General features: G+C 46.2%; 1 protein-coding gene across 1 annotated transcript in view; it reads right to left on the bottom strand.

The window, feature by feature from the left end:
• The window catches only part of LOC144821751 (uncharacterized), a 1,041,341-nt gene that overhangs the window by 33,325 nt on the left and 988,090 nt on the right, over positions 1 to 19,926 (bottom strand). Inside the window, exon 16 of the mRNA XM_078678951.1 lies at positions 19,833 to 19,880. Coding sequence (XP_078535077.1) covers positions 19,833 to 19,880 — 48 coding nt within the window. The remainder of the gene's footprint in view (positions 1 to 19,832; positions 19,881 to 19,926) is intronic.

Raw genomic sequence — 19,926 nt, 5'->3', positions numbered from 1 at the left:
TTCAGCAACATGTTTCCGACTATCTTTAACGCATCCTCCACAAAATCCCTGGCACACTTTTTTAAAGTTGTTACCAGTGGTCTCGTGACTTCATTTGAGAAAATCTTTGGAGTCATCCCTGCTCCCTTTCATTCCATTTTCTCCACTCTGGTTCGTGGATTGCATTTTTACTTGCATTACCAGCGGACGCTCTTGTGCTTTTTTACATTTTTAAATATGGATGTCCCTCCTATGCAACCTCCGACCCTGCAGCTGCTGACACTGTTCCGCAATCGCATGCTAGAATATTATGGCACAATGCCGTTGGCGATATTAAGCACGGCATATGGATTATCTTTTCGGTTCTCCTACTTCACCTGTGTCCAGCCTGTATTTCACTGCCTGACCTGTGATTTCGATTGGGCCATTGATTTGTGTCTCTGCGGACCGGTTTCTCCTGACGTCGACTTTAATCAGCTGATGACTACTATCATTACTCACGAGTTGATTTGTCCTGGCGAAAGGATTATGGCTGTGGCATTGATGCATGGACTACTTGGTCCCTGGAATTTACTGGCGGCAGCACAGTCTTTCTTGGAACACAGCTTTCTTGAAAACCCACCGAGCTGTCCTCTGATGGTGATAGAGGATCCGGTGCTGGGAGAGCACGTATGTTCTTTTCCGCTTTTAAATTGGATGGCTGAACTGTTTTCGGATGAAGACGGTGACTTCCTATTGGAGGCTGTTGCAGCTTATTTTGCATACACAGTTATGTCATAGACCTTTTTCATGTTTGATATGCTGAGTACTAGCATTTCATTGACAATTCATTGACTTATTTGTCAAGTTTTTATTATTTACCTTGCCTATTGGCTTAAGACTCGATAAAGTACTTGGCTGTTTTATTTTTCTTTAGCATTGAATTTTCCTAGTTTTTAATGCTTTACCTTGCGGACCGTCCACATATAAACTTGCAATCTGCTCTCATGAGATGGCACTTCTATTATCTTATTCAGTTCGTTTCCGGATCATGAGGAGGTGTCATCTAGGTCCTGGATATCTTTACACCGTGTTAAGTTAGCATGGGCTCATTACCGGTTTAAACGCCATTTTTCCTTTTTTGCAACTTCTGCACACGACACTTAGTTGTTGCTTTAGCTTTCCACCTAGTAGTTCATCGTGGTTTACATGAGAATAATATGTTATTGGTCTACTATCTGCTTTACTTGTTAAACTATATCTGTACAGCGAGTGCTAAAGTTTCAAGAACAACACGATACAGAATTGTTATGAGGTCTGATCTCCACGACTTCATACTCATAACATAAGTGCAACTTCTGCCAATTCTGGGCATGAGGCGGGTTTTATATTGCTTTGCCGAACACACATACACAACAGTTGATGCGGTTCACATGAAGAGAGAGCTGGTGTATGCTGATGTGATTCCTTCAAATCTAAGACACTAAAGTATGGACACGCCCTAAACCAACACAAAGAGACCTTCTTAGCAAATAATATAATATGTGTATTAGGGAGGGTGAGATATAAGCAGCCGCGGGCCGTGGAGGGAGTTACGATGGGGCAGGGAGGCGGGGAGGGGGAGAAGCAGGGTGGAGCCCTCTCTACCTTGCCCCTCCCCCTCCCCGCCTCCCTGCCCCACCGTAACTCCCTCCACGGCCCGCGGCTGCTTATAAGTGTTGCTAACTCTTATTCATTTACAGCATGTTAACATACTGTCACCATTCGCTTTTTATGTACTAGTAACTATGCTGGTAATTTTGCTACTGATAATATGTGTACTTGTATTCTCCACCCTGCTTCTCCCCCTCCCCGCCTCCCTGCCTCACCGTAACTCCCTCCACGGCCCGCGGCTGCTTATAAGTGTTGCTAACTCTTATTCATTTACAGCATGTTAACATACTATCACCATTCACTTTTTATGTACTAGTAACTATGCTGGTAATTTTGCTACTGATAATATGTGTACTTTTATTATCTAAGGTACTACGCCTGAGAAGACGGCATTAGTAAATAAACATTTCAAATACACATGTGTTCTTCTTAACTCCATGTTCTGGTTTCTAAGAAATATATAACGACCGACTGTTCATGAGTTCCACGTATCCTGAGGTACTATAAGTTCATATTCTGGATTGTCTAAACATTGAGAGTTTGTTATATCCAATGTGACACTGTACCTAGCTTGCTAAATAGTTTTTGATTACTAACGTGAGTTTTGGGACACCCTAATTCGCCGAGGTTCCAATCCTCTGTCCACAGTTCTGTGTGAGAACAGAAACCCTGCGACAGGGGCACCCCCGACCCTTGCTGGAGCTTCATCACACTTGCGATACAACTCCAGCAATGCGCCACCTTTACGGCACAGATACATCACGCATCTGTGCTGTTTTTGCCCCATGATGCGCCGCATTGTAAATGCAGCACACCATAGGTGACGGAACAGCGGCACAGAATGACTAACACATCCCTGGTGATGCGCCAGTCATCATAAATCTATCCCTATGCTTCTTATCTTGTTAGAGATGAACCGCCATATGTATCATCAAAGTTATTTGCATTTCCTAAATAGCGAACTTTAAGGAATAAATAGCGATTCTTTACCATTCCTAGTTTGCGATGAGCTATTTGCTAATTAGCCGAATGTAGCCCAATGAAGCCCAATGTAGCCCAATGTAGCCCAAAGATGGCCGCCAGACACACAAAAAAACAAATGTAGCCCAAATATCAGCCAGATGTAGCCCAACTATAGCCCAGTGACAGAATGACCAATCAGCTTCGCAAACCTCCGTTACGCGAAGCGGAGCGCTGTTACAGATATATATCTTTTTTTGAACGTTAATTTCTCAAAATCCACTGGAGCACATATATTGAAACCTAGCAAAGGCACATCGGGCTACCAGTCCCTAATATTTTGCCAAGTTTCGTGCAAATCCATTCAGCCGTTCAATTATTATTTTTATTATTTTTTTTTGCCCCGCGGGGCCCTTTTAAAACCTCCACATCAAACCTAGGGGGTCAGCAAGGATCTACTATGCCCCCTTATAGTTATTTCCCCCTTTGTTTTGACCTCCTCTTGTCTCTCGATCCTACCGAGAGACAAGATGGCGGCCGCTACGGACTGTTTGGAATGTTGACAGACGCCGGAGAACCAATCAGCTTCGCTTCACAAAGCTCCGTTGCGCGAAAAGTCCGCGAACCAGAGCGCTAACCGGTCCGCTGTTACAGATATATATCTTTTTTTAAACGTTAATTTCTCAAAATCCACTGGAGCACATATATTGAGACCTACAAAAGGCACATCGGGCTACCAGTCCCTACAATTTTGCCAAGTTTCGTGCAAATCCATTCAGCCGTTCGGGCTAAAAGTGAGGCCAACCGCCCTATGGAAAACTCAATGTTAAAAACACGTTTTGGGACCCCCCTTTTTTCTCGGCCCCCACTGGACGAACCCCCCCCAAATTTTCAAGGGCTGCTCAGAAACAAAATGTGCCATTTTCCTGAAAATTTCAGCCAATTCCGTCCACAAACGCCAAAGTTATTAGACATAGAATTTTCAAAAAACCCATAGAGAAAAAATCCTAACTATATATACCTACTGGCGACCGCCAGTAGGTAATATATGGATATAGATATATAGATATACATATATTACCTAATGGCGGTCACCAGTAGGTAGTTCTAGTTCAGACAAAAGTTTTCATGGGTAAAGCATTTTTAGTTTTGCCAATAACTTTGCCATTGCTTGACGAATCTCCACAAAATTCTTACAAAATTACTCCTTTTTGGCTCAGCTGCGGTGTTTAAAGTTTCGGGGTGACCAGTCAAGCGGGGGCGGAGAAAAAAGGGTTTTTCAAAATGTGTTTTCCCCTATGTTAAGTCAATGGAGACTACAGCCCAACTGCTGTACTTAATAACACTAAATATGGCAGAAAGATGTTTGTCCAGAAAGCGTGCTTTTTGTGATTTGATGTAAATCCCATCAGGGGTTTTTCAGATATCTATCTTTAAAAAATATAGAAATCTGTGGATGTGAGCCCTTGCAGTAGACTCACAAATCTTACTAAAATTTTAATGGCTGCCAACACGTCAACCAGGAAGTGTTGGCAGCCATCTTTGGACTTGGCTTGAAGCCAAGTCCCAGAAAAAAGCAAAAAATAAAGAAGAAAATGGGGACAGGGTAGGAATAGCCTTAACCCCCAGATATTGTGGGGGGTAAAAAGCATTTTTTTAAATGTTGCCACAGATCCACGAATGCGCAGCAAAATTAAAAAAAGAAGCATGCGCGTGTTCCGGCACTAACTTTCAAATAATCCCCAGGTGGGCTAGGTCCCGAAGGCATATGCTAATTATAGGAGGGGGCACAAAGGGCCCCCTCATTGGGCTTATCAAAGTGTCAGGGTTTAGAGCAGTGTGCGCCTACCTGAACTTCAATCCCCATGATGCATAGGGCTCGAACTACAAGTCCCATGATCCTTAGCGGTACCGCAGGATATTGCAGGGCGGAACCGGGTGATCGGGGCTCGTGATTCTACTGTGGTTGCGGGAGCGTCTGGTTCCCGAGGTTCCTGGATCCTGTTAGAACTGTGGGAGTTTGAACTCGGACTCCGTTCATCCCATGGAAGAAAGCATCTGGTATTGTGATCACGCGCTGGCTAGCGCGTTTGTTTATATAACTGCAATTGGCTCGGAGCAAGTCTGCTCGAGCTCAACAGTGCCTCGCGGCTGTGAGGACTGGTAAGGAGTTTGGTTAGTACGCTCGGGAAGAGTGACTCAGAGGTGTGCACATGTGGGGGAGTTTGTTTTCACGTTCCAGTGGCGGAATGCAGGGGGGAGAGGTCCTCGGCATTACCGTCATGAAGACATGACGTTGCATGTACATTACCTTGTGGAATATAAATACCAAAGCGGATGGCAGTAGTGAAGGAACTACACCATGCCGTGTTTGGTTTAACATTGTTACCTCTGGTATGGTGGTGGGCACATTAGTACGTTTCATGGCAGTGGAGGATTCTGCTGGCAGTGACTAAGGATTCTCTTTCATTCTAAAGTACAGTGCTTGTTGCACTTCATGTGACTTTACGTTCTTGGATTGTATCACTTTGTATACATTGCGTTTTGGACTAATTCTTCAGAGCTCTCAGCTTTCAGGCTACGGGGTAGGTTTTTAGTGAGAACCTGTGTTTTAGGCAGATAGAGTTTATCACATATGTTAATAAGGTTTCTTGTGTTGTGCAGCACAGGAGGGCGTCAGAAGAAAACAGCTGTATGAAGGTTAAGGCACAAGGCTTCCTACAGGTGATACATAGTGCCCTTTATCTAGTGAGAATGTAATGAGAGCAGGGTTAAGAATCATATTAACCATTGTGTGTTTTTTCTTGCAGCTTCTTTTCCCCTGCTGTCCCTTCCCTCTTCCCTTTTCTTTTGGGGTTTTTCCCCTTTTGGGGTTTTTCCCTCACCGTATCGTCTGAACACCCTGTGAGATACATTCAGGGTGTTCGGAAGGTCCGGAGGTGGAGCATTGTTGCTGCATGCGGATCCTGAGGAGTGCAATCCTGACAGAATCACGAGCCCAAGAATTTCGCTCTGCCCGGTCCGTGTGTAGGGATAATGGCGTCCATGGAGGATGTGTTGCATGCTTTGGTATTGGTACAGCAGGAGTTGGCCTCCTCTAAGGCTGAGACCGCTGCTTTGAGGGAAAAGGTGGACCATTTGAGTGGTAATCCTTTTAACGCTTCCGCCCCATCCTCTACTGTACAGGTTACTGTGCCTCCACCCATTCCTCTGGCTACTCCAGAAAGGTTCTCAGGTGATCCCCGCAAGGTGCATGTGTTTCTGACTCAAGTTCTCATGCATTTTTCCTGTAAGCCATCTTCATTCCCTACTAATCATTCAAGGGTGGCCTTTGCTATCTCATATTTAGTTGGGGATGCGGCTGATTGGGCGGTGCCTTTAGTAAAACGCGATGATGCTATCTTGTCGGATTGGACAGCGTTTAAAGCAGAATTCGAGAGGGTTTTTGACCGAAGGGCTACGTCATTTAGTGCTGACCGAGAGCTCTTGGAATTGAGGCAGGGTAGGGGAGAACTAGTTACTTACCTGACTGCTTTTAACAGGCTAGTGGCTGAAGCGGAATGGCCAGAGGAGAAAAGAATGTCCCTTTTTTATCAGGGGTTAAAAGACGACTTAAAGGATGTGGTGGCACAGGTTGATCCTCAGCCTACTTCCTATGTTGATATGGTGAATCTGGTGTTAAGATTGGATAGCCGCTTGTCTGAACGAGGGAGCAATAGAAGAAGATGGGAAAGAGGAACATATAGTAGTGAAAGGATCCCTCGTAAGGTAATGGGGGGATCAGAGACCACTCCTGAACCTATGGAAATAGGAGCACTCAGGGCACCTTTGTCAAGAGAAGAGAGGGAAGTAAGAAGAGTACAGGGCTTATGCATGTACTGTGGGAAGAAGGGGCATTATGTTTGGGAATGCCCCTCCAAACCCAAGACTTCGGGTAATGTCAACAGATTTAAAAAGGTGGCTGTATCTAAGACGGTGCAGGACATAGAACAGAAGGAGGACAATAAACCTCGGAATGAAGGAAAACATGAATGGAAACTCACCTCTCTGTCCTCTTTCGGAAAAGACAAAACAGAATCGCATCTTGTGGTTGTCATGACACTTGAATGCGAACTAGAGCAACATCAGGTTATGGTGATGTTGGATTCCGGAGCAACAGGCAATTTCATAGACGGCGGTCTGGTAACACGTCTGGCCTTGCCTCGTGTTCCTAGGGAGAATCTCGAAGAAGTTTTAGCGGTTGATGGGCAACCTTTAACATCGGGTCAAATAACTGAAAGAACTAGTGAGTTGGGGTTGTCTCTGGTATTGCAGGGATTTGTGCATTCTGAGAACTTGACTCTGAACATTATCGCTGCGCCTCAGTATGAGGTCATTTTGGGCATGCCGTGGTTACGTAAACACAATCCTGTGGTGGACTGGCAGATGAAAACATTCCATTTTGTACTCGAGAATTGCCAGGATCACTTAGTGCCATGTGCTCCAGCTGGGCAACCTTTAACATCGGGTTAAATAACTGAAAGAACTAGTGAGTTGGGGTTGTCTCTGGTATTGCAGGGATTTGTGCATTCTGAGAACTTGACTCTGAACATTATCGCTGCGCCTCAGTATGAGGTCATTTTGGACATCTGGTCTGGTATTGCAGGGATTTGTGCATTCTGAGAACTTGACTCTGAACATTATCGTTGCACCTCAGTATGAGGTCATTTTGGGCATGCCGTGGTTACGTAAACACAATCCTGTGGTGGACTGGCAGACGAAAACATTCCATTTTGTACTCGAGAATTGCCAGGATCACTTAGTGCCATGTGCTCCAGCTGGGCAACCTTTAACATCGGGTCAAATAACTGAAAGAACTAGTGAGTTGGGGTTGTCTCTGGTATTGCAGGGATTTGTGCATTCTGAGAACTTGACTCTGAACATTATCGCTGCGCCTCAGTATGAGGTCATTTTGGGCATGCCGTGGTTACGTAAACACAATCCTGTGGTGGACTGGCAGACGAAAACATTCCATTTTGTACTCGAGAATTGCCAGGATCACTTAGTGCCATGTGCTCCAGCTCATGTTGCAGTGTCAGCTACCCCATTTTTGGCAGCAACCGCTGTGGAAACGGATGTTCAACTACCCGTTGAATATGTGTCTTATAGGGATGTTTTCAGTGAGACTAAAGCGGAAACCTTACCTCCCCACAGGGAGTATGACTGCCGCATAGATTTGGTGGAAGGGGCCACGATACCAACATGCAGAGTATACGCATTGTCTGTGCCTGAAACCACCCATTTGAAGGAATACATAGACCATTGTTTGGGATTCATCCGGCCCTCCCACTCTCCAGCTGCCTCCCCTCTGTTTTTTACAGCGAAGGCCAATGGGGACCTGAGAGCGTGTGTGGTCTATCGCGTCTTGAACAAGAATACCATACATAACCGTTACCCTCTTCCCCTCATCTCAGTCTTGCTCGACCAGGTGAGAGAGGCTAAGATCTATACCCGTTTAGACTTACGTGGGGCTTATCACCTGGTCAGGGTAAGAGAGGGGGACGAGTGGAAAACGGCGTTCAAGAGACGATATGGTCTTTACGAATATCTGGTTATGCCCTTTGGGCTTTCTAATGCTCCTGCAGCGTTTCAATTTTTCATAAATGACGTTTTGAAAGAGTATGTGGATCGTTTTGTGGTGATGTACATAGATGACATTTTGATTTATTCTCAGGATGTCTCATGTCATACGGCTCAGGTGTGTAAGGTTCTGGACAAACTAAGAAAGCATTGCCTATATGTGAAACTGAGCAAATGTGAGTTTGGTGTACAGGAGGTGGAGTTTTTGGGTGTGAATCTCAGCCCAGACATACACAACAGCTTCAGCACTCAACCGACGCACGCCACGACCGAACCACCGCCCCCCACCACCACCCTCCGCGCCTGGACTCCGATCTGCACCGAAGACACCGTGCGCATGATGAACTCCATCCACTCCGGATCCCCATCCGACCCCTGCCCTCATCACGTCTTCAACAAGGCCGACGCTGTCATCGCACCCCACCTGCAGGACATCATCAACACATCCTTCGACACCGCCACCTTCCCGGAGAGCTGGAAGCACGCCGAACTCAGCGCCCTACTCAAGAAACCTACAGCGGACCCCACCGAACTCAAGAATTACTGCCCCATCTCGCTCCTCCCGTTTCCAGCCAAAGTCATCGAGAAGACCGTCAACAAACAGCTGGCCGCCTTCCTCGAGACGAATGGATCCCTCGACCCCTCACAGTCTGGCTTCCGTGCCAACCACAGCACCGAGACCGTCCTCATCGCCGCCACCGATGACATCCGAACCCTGATGGACAACGGAGAAACAGCGGCCCTCATCCTCCTAGACCTCTCCGCGGCATTCGACACCGTCTGCCACCGCACCCTAGTGCAGCGCCTCAGCAACGTCGGAATCCAGGAGAAGGCACTGGAATGGATCATCTCCTTCCTCGACGGAAGAACACAGAGAGTCCGTCTACCACCGTACAAGTCAGAGGCCACCGAAGTCATCTGCGGCGTCCCTCAAGGATCCTCGCTGAGCCCCACCCTCTTCAACGTCTACATGAGCCCCCTCGCGGCCATCGCACGCCAACACAACCTCAACATCATCTCCTACGCCGACGACACCCAGCTGATCCTCTCCCTGACCAACGACCCCGCCGCCGCCAGAGCCAACCTGCACGAAGGGATGAAAGAAGTAGCCGAGTGGATGACGACCAGCCGCCTGAAACTGAACTCAGACAAGACGGAAGTCCTCATCCTGGGCTCCTCGCCCTCCGCCTGGGACGACTCCTGGTGGCCCCCCGCCCTGGGCACCGCACCCAAACCGACAGACCACGCACGCAACCTGGGCTTCATCCTGGACTCCTCCCTCTCCATGACCAGACAAGTCAACGCCGTCTCCGCATCCTGCTTTAACATCCTGCGCATGCTACGGAAGATCTTCCGGTGGATCCCCACCGAGACCAGGAAGACGGTCACCCAGGCCCTCGTCACCAGCCGACTGGACTACGGCAACGCCCTCTACGCCGGAACCACCGCCAAGCTCCAGAAGAGACTCCAGCGGATCCAGAACGCCTCAGCCTGACTGATCCTCGACATCCCCCGACGCAGCCACATCTCAGGACATCTAAGAGACCTGCACTGGCTCCCCGTCAACAAGAGAATCACCTTCCGTCTCCTCACCCACGCACACAAAGCCCTACACGACCAAGGCCCGAGCTACCTCAACAACCGCCTCAACTTCTACGCCCCCAAACGCCACCTCCGATCGACCAACCACGCCCTCGCCGCCGTCCCCCGCATCCGAAGAGCGACAACAGGAGGAAGGTCCTTCTCCTACCTGGCCGCCAAGACCTGGAACTCCCTCCCGACCGACCTGCGCCTGACCCAAGACCACCTCTCCTTCAGGAAGAAGCTCAAGACCTGGCTGTTCGAGCAGTAGCAGCGCCCCCCCCCCCCCCAAGCGCCTTCAGACCCTCCGGGTAAGTAGTGCGCTCTACAAATGTCTTTGATTGATTGATTGATTGATTGAGCCCACGCGGATTGTAGATGTCTGGGAGGAAGGTACAGGCGGTCCAGGATTGGCCAGCCCCTAAGAACGTGAGGGAGGTGCAGAGTTTTTTGGGGTTCGCCAATTACTATCGTCGGTTCATTCTACACTTCTCTCAGACAGCTGTCCCCATTACCAGGTTGTTAAGAAAGGGAACGCCTTTTGTATGGACAAGGGAGGCTGAGGAGGCTTTCCAGACTCTGAAAAGAGCTTTCACCACAACACCGGTGTTGGCACACCCTGTTTTAGAACATCCCTTCATAGTCGAGGCAGATGCTTCGGATGAAGCCACAGGGGCAATCCTTTCCCAGAGAGATCCACACAATGGTCAGCTCCATCCTGTTGCTTACCTGTCAAAGAAGTTGAGCTCGGCTGAGGTCAATTATACTATAGCAGAGAAAGAACTTTTGGTAATAAAGAGGGCCTTTCAGGAATGGAGGCCTTATCTCTGGGGGGCTTGTCAGGCGGTGACGGTATATACCGATCACCGTAATCTCCAATATATGACCTCAGCGAGACATCTGACGCAAAGGCAAATGCGTTGGATGCTTTTCTTTTCCGAATACAACTTTGTGGTAACCTTTAGACCCGGCGTAGAGAACAGGAAGGAAGATGCATTGTCCAGGCAAGAGATACCTGTAGAACAGCATAAGGAAGAACAGCAATCCATCATCCCTTCTGCTAAGGTGGTATGTGTGATTAGAGCGGAGAGATTTTTGGACGAAATCAAGGGCTCTAGGTCTTCGGGGTTTTGGGTCCGTTGGGCTGCTACCAAGCCGGGCCGGAAGGTGAGACAGGGTTTGCCGTTTCAGGGGGAGTGTTTGTTTTTACCTACCGATGAGATACGAAAGAAAGCCTTTTGTTGGTGTCATGACGCTCCGTCGGCAGGACACCCAGGGGTTACCAAGACTGTGAGCCTGCTTAGAAGACATTTTTGGTGGGAGTCCTTGGTCAGGGACGCTACCCGATGGGTAGGGAGGTGTGTGACTTGTGCCAGAGCTAAAGGGGAATCTACCAAAAGGAAAGGTCTGTTGATGCCTATGCCCACACCTGATCGCCCATGGCAGAACAGAAGTCTAGATTTTATCACAGGCTTACTTTTGGATCAGGGAATAACGGCTGTTTTGGTGGTAGTGGACAACTTAACGAAAATGGGACATTTTATACCTTGCATAAATCTCCCCACGGCTGGTCAACCCGCTCAGTTGCTGGCCTCTCAGGTCATAAGATTACATGGCATCCCTAGAGTAATAGTGTCCGATAGGGGACCTCAGTTCATCGCTCGTTTTTGGAGAATGTGGTGCAAGGCGTTGGGTATTGAGTCAGCGCTCTCTACCAGCTTCCATCCCCAAACAGATGGACAGACTGAACGTCTAAACCAGACTCTAAAGAAGTATTTGCGCTGCTACTCCAAGGAAGCACATGAATCTTGGGTGGAATTGTTATGGATGGCTGAGTTGGCGTACAACAATTCATGGCACAGTTCAACAGGCATGTCGCCTTTCAAGGCTAATTTTGACTATGATGCTAACACTTTGCCAATCAATATCCCCACTGATTTGAATAATTAGCCCTCTGTGAGGGAACGTGCTCAGACCTTAAGGAAGGTGCATAAAGGGGTACAAAAACATCTGCTAAAGGCAAAAGAGGTGTACAAACAATGGGAGGATAAACACCGGGATCCGGGTCCTTAGTTCAAGGTAGGGGACAAGGTGTGGCTCTCAACAAGGTACATTCGTTTCAAGTTGAGGAGTGTTTTCCATCCGCGTTTCATTGGACCCTATCCCATCGTGAGACGAATAAACCCTGTAGCGTACAAATTGAAGTTGCCCAACACGTTGAGAATTCATCCGGTGTTTCATGTGCACTTGTTGAAGAGAGCCCTCACATCTCGCAGAAAGGCGCCTCCCCCTGTTGATTGCAATGGGAATCTGGAGTACAAGGTGGGGTCTATTCGTGACTCTAAACTACGTAGGGGGGTGCTTTCGTATCTGGTCTCGTGGAAGGGATATGGGACCGAGGATGACTCTTGGGAGCCCTGGCATGACGTTCATGCTCCTAGGGCGGTCAGTTCCTTCCACTCGAGGTTTCCTGCCAAGCCCGGTCCAAGGAGGCGCTTGGGAGGAGGGCGTACTGTCAGGGTTTAGAGCAGTGTGCGCCTACCTGAACTTCAATCCCCATGATTCATAGGGCTCGAACTACACGTCCCATGATCCTTAGCGGTACCGCAGGATATTGCAGGGCGGAACCGGGTGATCCGGGCTTGTGATTCTACTGTGGTTACGGGAGCGTCTGGTTCCCGAGGTTCCTGGATCCTGTTAAAACTGTGGGAGTTTGAACTCGGACTCCGTTCATCCCATGGATGAAAGCATCTGGTATTGTGATCACGCGCTGGCTAGCGCGTTTGTTTATATAACTGCAATTGGCTCGGAGCAAGTCTGCTCGAGCTCAACAGTGCCTCGCGGCTATGAGGACTGGTAAGGAGTTTGGTTAATACGCTCGGGAAGAGTGACTCAGAGGTGTGCACATTTGGGGGAGTTTGTTTTCACGTTCCAGTGGCGGAATGCAGGGGGGAGAGGTCCTCTGCATTACCGTCATGAAGACATGACGTTGCATGTACATTACCTTGTGGAATATAAATGCCAAAGCGGATGGCAGTAGTGAAGGAACTACACCATGCCGTTTTTGGTTTAACATTGTTACCTCTGGTACGGTGTTGGGCACATTAGTACGTTTCATAGCAGTGGAGGATTCTGCTGGCAGTGACTAAGGATTCTCTTTCATTCTAAAGTACAGTGCTTGTTGCACTTCATGTGACTTCACGTTCTTGGATTGTATCACTTTGTATACATTGCGTTTTGGACTAATTCTTCAGAGCTCTCAGCTTTCTGGCTACGGGGTAGGTTTTTAGTGAGAACCTGTGTTTTAGGCAGATAGAGTTTATCACATATGGTAATAAGGTTTCTTGTGTTGTGCAGGACAGGAGGGAGTCAGAAGAAAACAGCTGTATGAAGGTTAAGGTACAAGGCTTCCTACAGGTGATACATAGTGCCCTTTATCTAGTGAGAATGTAATGAGAGCAGGGTTAAGAATCATATTAACCATTGTATGTTTTTTCTTGCAGCTTCTTTTCCCCTGCTGTCCCTTCCCTCTTCCCTTTTCTTTTGGGTTTTTTCCCCTTTTGGGGTTTTTCCCTCACTGTATTGTCTGAACACCCTGTGAGATACCTTCAGGGTGTTCGGAAGGTCCGGAGGTGGAGCATTGTTGCTGCATGTGGATCCTGCGGAGTGCAATCCTGACACAAAGCTCCTGGGACCCTCATCACCCCGGGACTAATTTCATTATGAATGCAGGTGGGCACACTGGACCCACTGCAGCCCCAGGTACTGCCACCTCCCCGGGGCTATATCCTATTATGTGGGGGGGCACATGGACAGCCCTGCCCCGGGGACTGCACCTTCCCAGGGCTAATTAAAACAATTAGGGGGCCTCATGGACCCCCCTGCCCTGCGGACTGCCACCTCCTCGGGGCTAATGTCAATAGTATGGGGCCCTCGCGGACCCTTCCTGCCCTGGGGACAGCCTACCTCCCCTGGGCACACTGTTGTATTAACTAATGCAACTCCCCTGCTGCCCTGAGGATCGCCATCTTCCTAGGGCACAAATACATTTCTGAAGTGGGTGCGTTGCGGACCCCAAACCCAGGGGCCACCTCTTTCCTGGGGCTAATTCAAACATGAGAGGGAGACCATGCGGCCCCCCTCCTGGAGCCCTAGATGGCCCTGGGGACTGCCACCCTCCGGGACCAGCTCAAGCAATGTCCCAGGTGCCTACCCCAGAACACTGCAGTTTGCTACGACATGGAGGGAGCATTGCTCCCGCCATGCCATAGCAAACAGCATGCTCCGCCTTGAGCAAGCATGAATAATTTGGTCTTGCTTGCTCAAAGTGGAGCACTTTGCTTTTACACACAGGGAGCTGCATGTCAGCAGCTCCATATATGTAAAAGCAATGCCGGCTCCTGCAGAAGACTGGGAGCCAGCAGGAACCGTGGGGTCGTTTAGACTCCCTGTGGTCCCCAACTAAGAGGCTGGTCCGGGGGATGGGGTTACGGGGCCGAAAATGGGCCTGGAAGGGTAACTTCACTTAAAGAAAAAAGAAAAGAAAAAAAAGGCCTGGCCCGAGGGATGGGGTCCCAAGGCCAAAAATGGCCCAGGCGGTGAGCCACTCAGCCCTCCTCCCTTTTTAAAAATCTCTATCTATCTATATATCTATATATATATATATATATCAATATATATATATATATATATATATATATATCTCAAAGAAAAGGAGAGCCCACAGCTACGTGTTCGCTTCAAACCGACACTTTATTGAGTCAGCATCAAGTGGCAGTTATATCAACCTTTTAAAACCTAACATGTTTCAGCGCTCCAGCGCCTTGATCACAGGTGAGTATGATTCCATCCAAATGGTCATGTGGTCGGAGATGAAAACCACACTACCCACAATGCACCATATGTACATTCAAACACAGTCTCTGACACGATATCAATGTTCGCTGAATTAGCATCGCATATTGTCAAAGTCAGGCATATTTCAATGTCATTGTGAGAAATCCATAAAAAGCATAGTGCTGTTTCCTGCCACATGAAGCAAATAGCTGTTTGAAGGGAGACCACGAAGTCTGCACGAAGGAAGCAAAACCTCCTTCACTCCCTTTCTCTTCTGCTAAACACACTGGCAGGGCAATCCTTAATGACATGTTCTTGCAGGAGAGCGTGTCATGCCCCCTCAATTTTAAGTTCCAAACAAGAGTTTCCGCTTTGCCGGGGACCTCCGACACTGCAGGGCGGGCTCTCAAGAAATCAGGAACGGAAATCCTGATAGTAAGACACCAAAGAAAAGGAGAGCCCACAACTACGTGTTCGCTTCAAACCGACACTTTATTGAGTCAGCATCACGTGGCAGTTATATCAACCTTTTAAAACCTAACATGTTTCAGCGCTCCAGCGCCTTGATAACAGGTGAGTATGATTCCATCCAAATGGTCATGTGGTCGGAGATGAAAACCACACTACCCACAATGCACCATATGTACATTCAAACACAGTCTCTGACACGATATCAATGTTCGCTGAATTAGCATCGCATATTGTCAAAGTCAGGCATATTTCGATGTCATTGTGAGAAATCCATAAAAAGCATAGTGCTGTTTCCTGCCACATGAAGCAAATGGCTTTATATATATATATATATATATATATATATATATATATATATATATATATATATATATATATATATATATATATTTTACCTACTGGCGGTCGCCAGTAGGTAGTTATAGTTATAGTTAGGACCTATTATCCATATGAAATCCGCAACATTCTATTTGGAATAACTTTGGCGCCGCTTGATGAATCTGCGTGCATTTCCCAAACTTTTGGCCAGGTCTGGTACGCTCCTTTCCTGAAAGTTTCACGATGATTCATCAAGCATGGGCCGAAAAAAAGGGGGGTTCCGTAACGCGTTTTCCCCATGCAATTTCCCATGGGAACTTTAGCCGCAGCTACAGTCTGAACTGCTGAACGAAATAACACCATATTTGGCAAAGAGGTAGTCCTTGGTTCAGACATGTGCCTTTTGCTTATTTGGTGTAAATCCGTACAGTAGTTTCTGAGAAAATGACGGTTAAAAGTACATATATATCTATGGGCTCGGAGGGTCCGCGAAGCCTATGCGCACCCTGCCGTGCACGAGCTGTATTTTAATTGGCTGTCAACACTCCAAACCAGGAAGTGTTGGCAGCCATCTTGTGCCTCAGTAGAACCGAGGCACAAGAAACCAAACAAAAAATTGCAGGATGCGTTTAGGATCTGTGTATCCTAGCGATAAAAAAACCAAAAAACGCGGTCTCTGCATTTTAATTTGCCCCAAGGGGGGCCAAATCCCTGGGGTATTATTAAAAGAAAATGTGTGGGGGGGTCCCAATCCCCCCACACTACCCCAGGGACCACCACCGCCCGGGGTTCTAAGTTAAAATATGCGGGGGGCTCATGGGGCCCCCCCACAGCCCCAGGGACCGCCACCCGCGGGGCTTCTTCAAAATTGGTGGGGGGGCTCTCAGGCCCCCCAGCCCCGGGGACGCCTCCCCCCGGGGGCTTTAAAATGTGAGCTGAGGGGCTCAGAGGCTCCCCAGCCCCTGGGACCGCCAACCCCAGGGCTCGATTTTAAGGTATGCAGGGGAGCTCACGGGGCCCCCACAGCCCCTGAGACCGCCACCCCGTGGGGCTTCAAACAAATGGGTGGGGGGCTCTCAGGGCCCCCCAACTCTGGTGACCACCACCTCCCGGGGCTTAAGAAAATTGGTAACTTGTATTTCCTTTCATAGGAATCCATTGTGTGGTTTTCAGCAGAAAAGTTTCTAAGTGTTGATTTTTGAAACGTACAAATATTAATCTAAAATCAGCCGAACTATGAATTCTGATTTACTGACCTGTTATCAGGAGAGACATCAGTGCTGCATCTTTGAGCCCAGTACTGATCATGAAAAAAATTCTAACCATACTTACCAGTTACTTGAATTTCCTTCCATAGGCGAACATTGACTGGTTTCACTTGGAAATTCTGTGTGGAGTTTGTGAACTTTAAAAAATTCCTATAAAATTAGCAGAACTACGAAATCCAATTTACTCACCTGTTATCAGGAGTGACCTCAGTGCTGCTTCTTTGAGTCCAGCACTGATCCTGAAAAGTAATTCTAACCGTACTTACCAGTAACTTGTACTTCCTTCCATAGGAATCCATTGTGTGGTTTTCACTAGAAAAGTTTTTGTGTCTATTTTCACTAACTAAAAATACTCCTTAAAAATTGCCTGTTTGACTTAAACGCATTCTTTTGACTGTTTACAGGAGATGCACCCGTGCTGGAACCAGGATCCACCACTGAGTAAGAAAAAGTAACGTTAACGCTACTTACCTGATAAGTGAATTTCCTCCCATAGGATAACATTTGTGATTCTATGTGAAAACGTTTCTGTCATCTTTTAAAATACAAAAAAAAACTTAAAAATCACTACTGTAACCAAAACACTTTTACTCAACTGTTTACAGGTGGTGTCTCAGGACTGAATTTAGGATTCAGTCCTGTGGTTAGAAAAGTAATCCAAAAAGTAATTAATTGCATTTAACTAGAAATTCATATTGACCTCAATGTTGCATTGTGTTTGAAATTGAGTTGCCCATTGCAACAACTGTAACTACTGTACTTAAAAGTATATTGCCTATTTGCAAAGTATTCAAACTAAAGTTATTCATTCTGAGAAAGTATATTTTGTAGTATAATTATAATGTAATTATAATGTAATTTAAAAAATAAAATATCTAAAAATAAACTGTTTAAAAAAATGTAGAAAATCAGTATAAAAAAATAATAAAAATAACAATAAATACATAAAAAAATTGTCATTTACAAAACCTTTGAAATTCACTGAAAAAACCCATAGATTTCAGACATGTTATAGTTAGGAATTAGCATTTAAAAACCTTTAAAATTCACTGAAAAAACCATAGGTTTGAGGCCTGTTATAGTTAGGAATTAGCATTTAAAAAACCTTAGAAATTCACTGAAAAAGCCATAGGTTTCAGACATGTTATAGTTAGGAATTAGCATTTAAAAAACCTTGGAAATTCACTGAAAAAACCATCGGTTTTAAGGGTGTTAGAGTTAGCTGGACATTTCACTCGTACAAAACCATTGAAATTCCTCCGTTATAGTTAGTTTTACTAAGTATAACTCGCGGCCCGCAATCCACTGCTGATGATGTCACATATTACATCATTCATGACATGGTCAGTGACATCACTGATGACATCACTACTTAGTACAACTAACTATAACGGAGGATTTTCAATCGTTTTGTACGAGTGAAATGTCCAGCTCACTATAACACCCCTAAAACATATGGTTATTTCAGTGAATTTCTAAGGCTTTTTAAATGCTAATTCCTAACTACAACATGTCTGAAACCTATGGTTTATTTCAGTGAATATATATATATATATATATATATATATATATATATATATATATATATACATATATATATATATTTCCATATGTCGCCCTGCAGCAAGGGCACACCCTGCAGAAGAGGATTTCATAAACCATTTATTTTTTGAAACCGGCAATTCATCCCGATAATTTCTCTCACTGACACGTTTCTGAACCTCTTGATCCTTCTTCATGGGTGAACACTGAAACAACAAGTTGAATACATCCCAGCCTGCATACTTTACAAGTTTATATGCCTCTGGTGTGCTGATTCTTGAGGCATACTGGGACTTGTTGTTTTTATCCATACATCTATTTTTTTACCTTCCAGTAGGTTATGTTGAAAATCAGTGTACAATTTAATTAAATGTTTTTAAACCTCTCCAGTGGGTCTCAGGATAAGAATTGTCAGTTTCCTATCTCTTTACTCCTCTGCGCCGCTTACTGAGTTTCAGAAAGTTCAAAGACTCGGCGGCCCCATAATTGCTCGGGTGGTGCAATCCTCCACGGCTCGACCTGCCGTGTATTTATATTTCCATATGTCGCCCTGCAGCAAGGACACACCCCGCAGAAGAGGATTTCATAAACCATTTATTTTTTGAAACCGGCAATTCTTACCGATAATTTATCTCGCCAACGCGTTTCTGAGCCTCTTTCTCCTTCTTCATGGGCGAACACTGAAACAACAAGTTGAATCCATCCCAGCTTGCATACTTTGCAAGTTTATATGCCTCTGGTGTCCCGATTCTTGAGGCATACTGGAACTTGTGGTTTTTATCCATATATCTATTTTTTCACCTTCCAGTTGGTTATGTTGAAAATCAGTGCACAATTTAATTAAATGTAAACCCCGCCAGTGGGTCTCAGGATAAGAATTGTCAGTTTCCCATTACTTGAAGTAGGTGGTAACATGCGAATGCTTTTGCGACCGCAAATGCAGTCACAGAATATTCATACATACTGATGCGATTCGGTATTAGGAACGGACGCACTAAACACGCCTCTTCCTAATACCAAAACGCAAACCCATTTTGCGATTTGGTAACAGGTTACCAAATCGCAATATTAGGTTTGCTGCATTGGAAAAGCAATTTCTGCGAATCTGCCAGTTTGCAAATGCAAAAATGCTTGATACATCTGCCCCATAGAGACCTGGCTACAAATTGTGGCTTCTGGTACTACCATATTTTGTAATGCAAAAGTTGGTATTTGAGTTTTCCGACAAAGCAAAGAGCGCAACTAAATCAACTGGCAAAAGCACAAAATTAAAATATACATACCCACACCCTCTGATAAGGGCTTGACCCAGCATGAGTTCCTATGACCTGTCACAGCAATGAAACACAAAAAACAGGACTTCCTGAGGGACGTTACACTCTTGTACTGTACCCTATGATGGAGGAGGGGCTACAATTTAGAAAAACAGTAACTCATGGGGTGAGTCATCAATATAGGTAAGGACTGTGGCAGGAGTGGTCATTTGAAAATAATTATGGGCAGAGGAGAAGAGTTCACCAGATTGAAAAGGGGAAAACAACGAAACTCTCTGAACCAAGTCTCAAAAGAAAACACATTTGACAAGCACAGTGTAAAGTACATAAAGTTTAAAACAGGGACACTTACCAGGCTAAACTGAAGGCCACAGTGCTCGCCCATTGTTTCTGCCAATCCCTGAAATAAGAAAGAATGTTAATTTATGTCCAAGTAAATGCATTTT

This window comes from Lissotriton helveticus, chromosome 2_2 (genome assembly GCF_964261635.1).
Source record: "Lissotriton helveticus chromosome 2_2, aLisHel1.1, whole genome shotgun sequence".
NCBI lineage: Eukaryota > Metazoa > Chordata > Amphibia > Caudata > Salamandridae > Lissotriton > Lissotriton helveticus.
Note: the sequence above shows the minus strand (reverse complement) of the source record. Positions and strands in the feature narration are given on the sequence as shown.